General features: G+C 46.5%; 1 protein-coding gene across 1 annotated transcript in view; it reads left to right on the top strand.

The window, feature by feature from the left end:
* Positions 1 to 4,472: 4,472 nt before the first annotated feature.
* bloc1s3 (biogenesis of lysosomal organelles complex-1, subunit 3) overlaps positions 4,473 to 9,588 on the top strand; it is a 9,881-nt gene continuing 4,765 nt past the window's right edge. The window contains exons 1-3 of the mRNA XM_083772769.1: positions 4,473 to 4,533; positions 6,070 to 6,185; positions 7,612 to 7,810. Coding sequence (XP_083628895.1) covers positions 6,072 to 6,185; positions 7,612 to 7,810 — 313 coding nt within the window. The 5' untranslated portion in view covers positions 4,473 to 4,533; positions 6,070 to 6,071. The remainder of the gene's footprint in view (positions 4,534 to 6,069; positions 6,186 to 7,611; positions 7,811 to 9,588) is intronic.

Genomic DNA, 9,588 nt, shown 5'->3' with positions numbered 1-9,588 from the left:
AACCCCATAATGTGTGGATGTGTTGACCATGACTTGTAGCTCTGACCAACCCCATAATGTGTGGATGTGTTGGCCATGACTTGTAGCTCTGACCAACCCCATAATGTGAATGTAAACACAACTTAAACAATGTTTAAACACCTTTTCTTTTTTTCTTTTTAATGTATCTGGGATGCTCGCGTTCATTCCACTTTAGATTACCAAATTAAATTGGACACAAACCTTAGAGAATGTCAGCAGCCATGACATTGCACATGGTTTGCTAGCAGCTAGTCATTTCTGTACACACACATGTTTATGTAGGCCTATTGGTCTTTAATTGTACTACAATAATGTATACGTGCACACTAATTATTCTTTATAGAATACATTCACGGCCAGATTACCTCCCATCTCTCTCTCTCTCTCTCTCTCTCTCTCTCTCTCTCATATATGGTTAAATCAATTTTAAAATAAATGTTTACTTTTGTTCCACCATGAAACCCTGAGGGGAAGAAAGTCTACATGCATCTCATGTCATGTCTCATCTTACCACTAGAGGGGAGTATTATAACATCTACCATTTTGAGAGACAGCCGTCTGCTGTGTGTGTGTGTGTGTGTGTGTGTGTGTCGTAGGGGCCGTTCACACCATTAGAGACAGCTGTCTCCCCCCCCCCGAAACGGCCGTAGTAAACATCATTAACGAAGAATGGAGTGTCAGAGTGCGGGTGCTGCTGTGCTTGTCTTTTATTATTTCATCTCTGTTTCCATCATGACATGAATTATGAAATATATTTTTTACAGAATAAAGCGTTTTCTAAATGCTACTATAGTTAAGCACGTGTCTGTGTGCCGTTGGATCTTATCGGTACAACGTTGAACCAGGCATGGCGGTGGCGTGTGCATGTATATTCACAAAGACACTGAATATGTTACTCGTACTGACTTACAGCATGATGAAATTGAAACTGTGTGGGTTGAATTAATTTTCAAAAATGCTAAATCAGTATTAGTTGGCACCGTCTATAGACCGCCCGATCAGAATGGGTTCTATGATATACTTGAGGGGTGCTTAGCTGGGGAGGAATGTGTAGAGAAAATCCTGATTGGCGACTACAATACGGATATGCTTCATAAGGAAGCACCTGTGTTTAAGTCATTTAGTCGGTTTTGTGATCTGCATGGTGTCAGTCAGCTAATTACCCAACCCACAAGAGTGTGTGATTCTACTCAAACTGTCATTGATCTCATTCTGACCTCGGACAAATCCAGAATCTCCAAGAAAGGGGTTATTGTATGTGGGCTCAGTGATCATTTTATGATTTTCTGTACCCGCAAAATACAAAAACTAAAGTTTGACTGTCACAAAACAGTCATATCTAGGGACCTCAAAACCTACTCTAGTGAGGCCTTTAACCTAGAACTGGAGAGTCTGGATTGGTCTGATGTGCTCAGGAGCTCACTAGTCGAAGAAGCATGGCTTGGCTTTAAAACCAAATTTACATCAGTACTAAACATCATGGCTCCTTTGAGAACCATCAGGGTCAAAACCCGCTCGGAGCCATGGATGAATTCGGACATACTGACTGCAATGAAAGCCAGAGACAACAAATGCTCTGAACTTCTTAAATGCAAGTCCATGCTAGCCAAGCGCTTCGACAGTAATCTCCAGACCAAACTGTGCAACCTAAAAACCCAGTGTAACAAGCTAAGAAACGGTGTAATTGCCATGACCAAATCTGCCAAATGTAACTTTATCAATGATAAAGCCGAGGAAATCAAAAACAATCCTCGGGAACTCTGGAAGTTACTAAACAACCAACTAGGCTGTGGTCAGAAACTAAAAACCAGGTTTACTAACATAAACATCAAATCGAATAACACCCTCATCACTGACAAGCTTGATGTAGCCAACCACCTGAACATCTTCTTTACAAACATTGCAACAAAGCTGGTTAGCAAACTGCCCTCCCACTCTGGGCGTTTTGGTGTAGAGCACATCAAAGCCTTCTACAAAAACCTTGGTGTTTGTAAAGATGATTTCAAAATGGCAATGGTAACAACCGAGGAGGTACTTAAAAAACTGAGTGCCCTCCAACCCCACAAGGCCACTGGCCATGACAATATCCCCTCCAAATTTCTCAGAGACTCAGCCTTTTCCATAGCTCCAGTCATCACCCACATAGTTAACCTCTCCATCAAACAGGGACAGGTCCCCCAAGATTTTAAACTGGCCAAAGTAACCCCCTTGTACAAAAAAGGGAGTAAATTAGAACCCGGCAACTACCGCCCTATTTCTATTCTAAGCTCCATCTCGAAAGTGATGGAAAAAATAGTCTATGAACAGGTTGAAAAGTATCTTGCCACTAATAAATTGCTGTACGAGTTCCAATCTGGTTTCAGAACATCCCACTCCACTGACACATGCCTCCTCTATTTGAGCGACCACATCAAACACGAGGTGGACGCTGGAAAATACTGCGGCATGGTCATGCTGGACCTCCAAAAGGCTTTTGACACCGTGAACCACTCCATACTGGTTAACAAGCTTAAAGCTATTGGTTTTGATAGCACATCAGTGAGCTGGATGCAATCCTACCTGGAGGGGAGAGAACAGATGGTGGAGGTGAACGGAACACTGTCCCCTCCCCTCCCAGTGAGCTGTGGCGTCCCACAAGGAAGCATACTAGGGCCTTTACTGTTCCTAATATATGTTAACGACATGACTTCAGCTTGTGACTGCAGCTTGTTCCTGTTCGCAGATGACTCAGCACTGCTGGTCTCGGACAGGAACAAACTGCAGGTTGAAAAGACCCTCAGCTCTGAACTCGGTAGAATCTGCACCTGGCTCGCTGATAACAAACTATCCTTACACCTGGGAAAAACTGAATCCATCCTCTTCGGATCAAATAGTAATCTCAGCAAGGCAGATGGCTTCTTGGTTAGAGTGGGTGACAATATTATCACACGAAAAGATCAAATTACCTACCTAGGTTCCATCGTGGAGGCCAATCTTTCCGGTGATAAGATGGCCACCAACGTAATCAAAAAAGTCAATCAAAGAACAAGATTCCTTTACAGGATCTCCTCACTGGTCAGCAAAAACACCTTGAAGACCTTAACAGGAGCCCTCGTACAAGGTTTCTTTGACTATGCATCCACCTCTTGGTACCACAGCACCTCAAAGGCCCTTAAAACAAGGCTCCAGACCTCCCAAAACAAACTGGTCAGGCTCCTACTTGGCCTCACCCCCCGAACCCACCTCACCCCTGCCCACTTTGACTGGCTGGGATGGCTTAGGGTCGACGACAGAGTACAGCATCTTGCAATGGGTCTGGTCCACAAGATTCGATACACCACCAAGATACCCATGTACCTGTCTAAATACTTCCTTAATGTAAACGAAGTCCACACCCACAACACCAGAGGGAGTGCAACAAACCATGTACAACCCAGATTCGGCACAAACAAGGGACTAAATTCTTTTCGCTCCTATGCCACCAAAATGTGGAACGCCCTACCAACAGTCATTAAGACATGTGAATCCCTTGACTCCTTCAAAACCGCTCTCAAAGGGCACCTACGGATGGCTGCAATTCGAAACTGGCCTCTGTAAAATCTGAATCCCCCCCCCCACCCCATTTCCCCTCACTGTATATATATCTTTTCCCTTTTTGCTTCCTATATGATGAATTCCTGTTCTGTTCTTTAGCTACATAGAAGTGTCTATTTGTATGTCTCTAAATGTTTTGATGAATTGAACAATGTGGACCCTGTTGTAAACAAGTGTAATGCTTAATTGGGTCGTCCACTCACAGTTAACAGTCTTTGTATTGAGTTTGTGCTTAAAATGTACTGTAAATTCTACAAACTGTTAATAAATATTTCAATCAATCAAAAAAACTACTGCAGTATTATTCACAGACATGTTGGCTTAATGTATTAGGCTATAATTATGTGCATCATTTATAATATTCAGTCTGTTGTTTAAATATTGCAAAATCTACTACAGTTGATGATGTCTCGTATATTCATGTGTGTTATTGTATGTCTTATATATAATCTTATATATAATAATATGTTATATATAATCTTATATATAATATATATAAATGACTCGAAACATTTAATAATATATACACTTTTATTTTATTTTAATATAATTCAATAAAATACGGTGCCTTCAGATTCTCAGTAGAGGCCAAAATTTACCACCAGACGGACGCCGTGTCCAATGGTAGTGAAGTTCAACACGTCACATGACATGGTCACGTGACACCGCACCGCTGACAGACACACAGAGTTGCGTCACCTCCCGGTTGACTCACATTATTGTGACAATAATAATGGAATGCGGAAGTGCTTATTCTGTCTCAACGGGGGGATAGTTCCAGTGTTTGGAACTACAGCCCGCAGGGTGTCGCTGTTCCCCCCCTGCTCTACACTCTGCTTCCTGGTTGATGCCCGTCATGTGATCTGTGTTGACAGACAGACAGACGGACAGACAGACAGACAGACAGACAGACTCTCTTCATGCAACTCAACAGTTAAGGTTTGTTGTTATACATTATTTTCTTTTAATTTTTAAACATCATATCTTGGCTTAAAGTCAGTGTATTGTCTTCGTTTGAGCAGCTCCTCAGACAGCCTGTGTGTGTGTGTGTGTGTGTGTGTGTGTGTGTGTGTGTGTGTGTGTGTGTGTGTGTGTGTGTGTGTGCATGTGTTTGTATTGTGTGTTAGCACTTATAGCCATAATAGTCCAGCGTACTTGATGAATTGAGTAAGGATCCGGACCCCGATGGAAGGAAAAAGAAGCCATAGCTACTAGCTTCCTATATGATGAATTCCTGTTCTGTTCTTTAGCTACATAGAAGTGTCTATTTGTATGTCTCTAAATGTTTTGATGAATTGAACAATGTGGACCCTGTTGTAAACAAGTGTAATGCTTAATTGGGTCGTCCACTCACAGTTAACAGTCTTTGTATTGAGTTTGTGCTTAAAATGTACTGTAAATTCTACTGTTAATAAATATTTCAATCAATCAATCAAAGCTATAGAGCTGTCCTGTCCTCTCGGTAACAAGAAGACTCACCCCTGGTGCTTGCCCGTTTTTCCTCCCGGAATTTTCCCCAGTGAGGGGGATAACTTTGTAATATGCTATTGGCTGTTTGTATTCTTTTTGGGAAAAATATAAAAAGATACTCCTGTGGAAAGGCTAAATTATTTTACTCATATTGACCCTATAAACAATTTAGTATTATTTAGTATATGTAAGGTTTTGCACACTCAAATGGTACCTCGTCAGATAATCCCCACATTATCCTACAACAACTTCTGTGAACAGACTTCACTGTAGTAGCTTTTCATAAATTATATTTGTACTTAGGCTGTTCTGCTGTCATGAAAGTTTATAGTTAGAGACATTCAAAGTCCAGCCGTCTGCTGTCCAGCCTCTCCCACCCCTCACTGCTAACTGTTAAACTATGCAGTCAACCAATCAAACATGTGTGTGTGTTAGCAGCAGTAATGTCATGTGTGTGTGTGTGTGTGCGCGCAAATTGAGATTTTAGTTGTATTCATCATTGTCTCTTTAATGGTTTTCACTTAGTTTTAGTCACATTTTAGTCACCCGGAATGTCTTAAAGTGTTAGTTTTAGTCGACTAAATATCATGAGATTTTAGTCGGCTAAATCTACAGGCGATTCAGTCGACTAAAATGTGTTTTGGCTGGCCTCGATGCCGTCGCAATGGCCGATTTTATACTTGCTGAAAATAGCAGATCTACAAGCTCACATTGCGTCCCTCTGCGACGCGTTGTGAGCTTGTAGATCTGCTATTTTCAGCATGCAACCAAGTGTAAAATAACTTATACTGGATCTCTTGTCCACTAGTCCCTTCCTAACATTTTAGTCTAGCTTTTATTTGTTGACGAAATTGTCAGTATATTTAGTCTCAGTTTTAGTCACCATAGCATAGTTTCCATTTAGTTTTCGTCAGTGAAAAACGACGAACGTTTTTCGTCTTAGTTTTAGTCGACGAAATCAACATTGTGTGTGTGTGTGTGTGTGTGTGTGTGTGTGCGTGCTAGTCATGTCCAACAGGTATGACATCGTGGTACAGGGCGAGGCGTCAGAGACCGACTCGGATGATGAAGTCTACATCACGTCCCTCTCTGCCCCACACACATCCACAGGGGGAGCCAAGGTGTGTGTGTGACTGTGCATGTGTGTGCGTGTGCGTGTGCGTGTGTGTGCGTGTGCGTCTTCCCATGTCAATCTGTTTAGGGATAGTTCACCCAAAACACAAGTTATTTTCTATCAATTACACACACCTGCATTCATGGAGTTATATATTTTTTGTCTTTGTTTTTGATGGGCGCTAGTCAAGGACCCCCCCCCCTCAGAAGCAAAGATTTGAGCTAAAACGTTCACTCTGGGCCCAGGCCGTAGCGTAACGGTCTGGGCACTGGACTGGTGATCCAGTCGCGGTGTGCCGCGGGTTCGACTCCCGGACCCGACACGGCCTTTACCGCATGTCATCCCCCCATCTCTCTCCCGTTTCCTGTCAGCCTACTTTCTATCCCTTAAAAAAGCAATAAAAGGCGTAAGCCGCAAAAAAAATATCTTAAAAAAAAAAAAAAACGTTCACTCTGAAAGAATATATATTGAAATATCTGTTCCACATTTTCACGATCTTTCAAAAATAGCAGACCTACAAGTTCATAGATCTACGAGCTCGTGTAGATCTGCTATTTTTCAACAGCTAAAGCATAACATAGTGCTTTAACCCGCAGATCTACAAGCTCATATGAGCTTGTAGATCTGCTATTTTCAACAGCTAAAGCATATAACATAGTGCTTTAACCCATTCTGACCGGGCACCCATTTTGGTGTCAGCATCATGTTATGCTTTAGCTATTTAAAAATAGCAGATCTACAAGCTCATAGCTCAGAGCTTGTAGGTCTGCTATTTTTGAAAAAAATCAAAGAACGACTGACATTTTTAGAATCTGATCTCAGGTCAGAATGGGTTCATCAGACTAGTGTGTGTCCGGCGGAAACCTCGTATGAATCTGATCTCAGGTCAGAATGGGTTAAAACACCAAAAAGGGGGTTCCCGTCCCAGAATGGGTTTAAACCACCCTGGGCAAGACCGCAACTGAAAAGACTATCAGCGGAAGTGCGGGATTTTAGCGGAAGTATCGCCCAAGGAAATGACGTCGATGCTTTACAAATCAGTTTACATTCTCCGCGAATGAAACAAGTGGTGTGATTGGTCAGGAAAATGATCGTATCCGGGGGGAAATACATCTGACGGATATTCCGGAGGATACAACCGCCGATAGCTTCTCAGCCTTAGGTTGTGACCAGGCTTTTCTTTTCGCAGATAAGTAAGCCTGGGACCGAGGCTAGGTGTAAACATATCTCGTCCAGATAAGTAAGCCTGGGACCGAGGCTAGGTTTAAACATATCTCGTCCAGATAAGTAAGCCTGGGACCGAGGCTAGGTGTAAACATATCTCGTCCAGATAAGTAAGCCTGGGACCGAGGCTAGGTTTAAACATATCTCGTCCAGATAAGTAAGCCTGGGACCGAGGCTAGGTGTAAACATATCTCGTCCTGTCTCCGCAGGTTCCGGGGGAGGCGTCGGAGACGGACAGCGAGGGGGAGGAGCTGGAGAAGGCGGACCGAGCGAGGAGGAACGTCATCGCCCCGGACACGCCTCAGATGATCCTGAGGCGAGACCTGCCGCCGCTCATCGTGCTGCGAGACCACCCTGACCTGCAGTCCATCGTGGAGGACAGGCCCAGCCCCACGCACAGACCCCACGGTGAGTGGAAGACAGGCCCAGCCCCACGCACAGACCCCACGGTGAGGCCCAGCCCCACGCACAGACCCCACGGTGAGTGGAAGACAGGCCCCACGCACAGACCCCACGGTGAGTGGAAGACAAAGACAGGCCCAGCCCCGCGCACAGACCCCACGGTGAGGCCCAGCCCCGCGCACAGACCCCACGGTGAGGCCCAGCCCCACGCACAGACCCCACGGTGAGGCCCAGCCCCACACACAGACCCCATGGTGAGTGGAAGACAAAGACAGGCCCAGCCGCGCGCACAGACCCCACGGTGAGGCCCAGCCCCACGCACAGACCCCACGGTGAGTGGAAGACAGGCCCAGCCCCACGCACAGACCCCACGGTGAGGCCCAGCCCCACGCACAGACCCCACGGTGAGTGGAAGACAGGCCCCACGCACAGACCCCACGGTGAGTGGAAGACAAAGACAGGCCCAGCCCCGCGCACAGACCCCACGGTGAGGCCCAGCCCCGCGCACAGACCCCACGGTGAGGCCCAGCCCCACGCACAGACCCCACGGTGAGGCCCAGCCCCACGCACAGACCCCACGGTGAGGCCCAGCCCCGCGCACAGACCCCACGGTGAGGCCCAGCCCCACGCACAGACCCCACGGTGAGGCCCAGCCCCGCGCACAGACCCCACGGTGAGGCCCAGCCCCGCGCACAGACCCCACGGTGAGGCCCAGCCCCGCGCACAGACCCCACGGTGAGGCCCAGCCCCACGCACAGACCCCACGGTGAGGCCCAGCCCCGCGCACAGACCCCACGGTGAGGCCCAGCCCCGCGCACAGACCCCACGGTGAGGCCCAGCCCCGCGCACAGACCCCACGGTGAGGCCCAGCCCCGCGCACAGACCCCACGGTGAGGCCCAGCCCCGCGCACAGACCCCACGGTGAGGCCCAGCCCCACGCACAGACCCCACGGTGAGGCCCAGCCCCACACACAGACCCCATGGTGAGTGGAAGACAAAGACAGGCCCAGCCCCACGCACAGACCCCACGGTGAGTGAGTGGGACAACGCTCCACATGTCCCAAACTCGTCTCCCTTCTGCCTCCAAAACTATGGAATGAACTTCCCATCACAGTCAGAACTACAGACTCACTCCCAATCTACATACAGTAACGTCACGCCGTGGTCCTTTTCCCAGGTGACACGCCGTACTAAAACATACAGTAACGTCATGGTGACTCGCTGTTCTAAAACATACAGTAACGTCATGGTGACTCGCTGTTCTAAAACATACAGTAACGTCATGGTGACTCGCTGTTCTAAAACATACAGTAACGTCATGGTGACTCGCTGTTCTAAAACATACAGTAACGTCATGCCGTGGTCCTTTTCCCAGGACACACGCTGTTCTAAAACATACAGTAACGTCATGGTGACTCGCTGTTCTAAAACATACAGTAACGTCATGCCGTGGTCCTTTTCCCAGGACACACGCTGTTCTAAAACATACAGTAACGTCATGGTGACACGCTGTTCTAAAACATACAGTAAAGTCACGCCGTGGTCCTTTTCCCAGGACACACGCTGTTCTAAAACATACAGTAACGTCACGCCGTGGTCCTTTTCCCAGGACACACGCTGTTCTAAAACATACAGTAACGTCATGCCGTGGTCCTTTTCCCAGGACACACGCTGTTCTAAAACATACAGTAACGTCATGCCGTGGTCCTTTTCCCAGGCGACACGCCGTACTAAAACATACAGTAACGTCATGGTGACTCGCTGTTCTAAAACATACAGTAACG

The sequence above is a fragment of the Protomyctophum parallelum genome, assembly GCF_964188405.1.
Source record: "Protomyctophum parallelum genome assembly, chromosome: 9".
Classification (NCBI taxonomy): Eukaryota; Metazoa; Chordata; class Actinopteri; order Myctophiformes; family Myctophidae; genus Protomyctophum; species Protomyctophum parallelum.
This window is presented reverse-complemented; position numbering and strand designations above follow the sequence as displayed.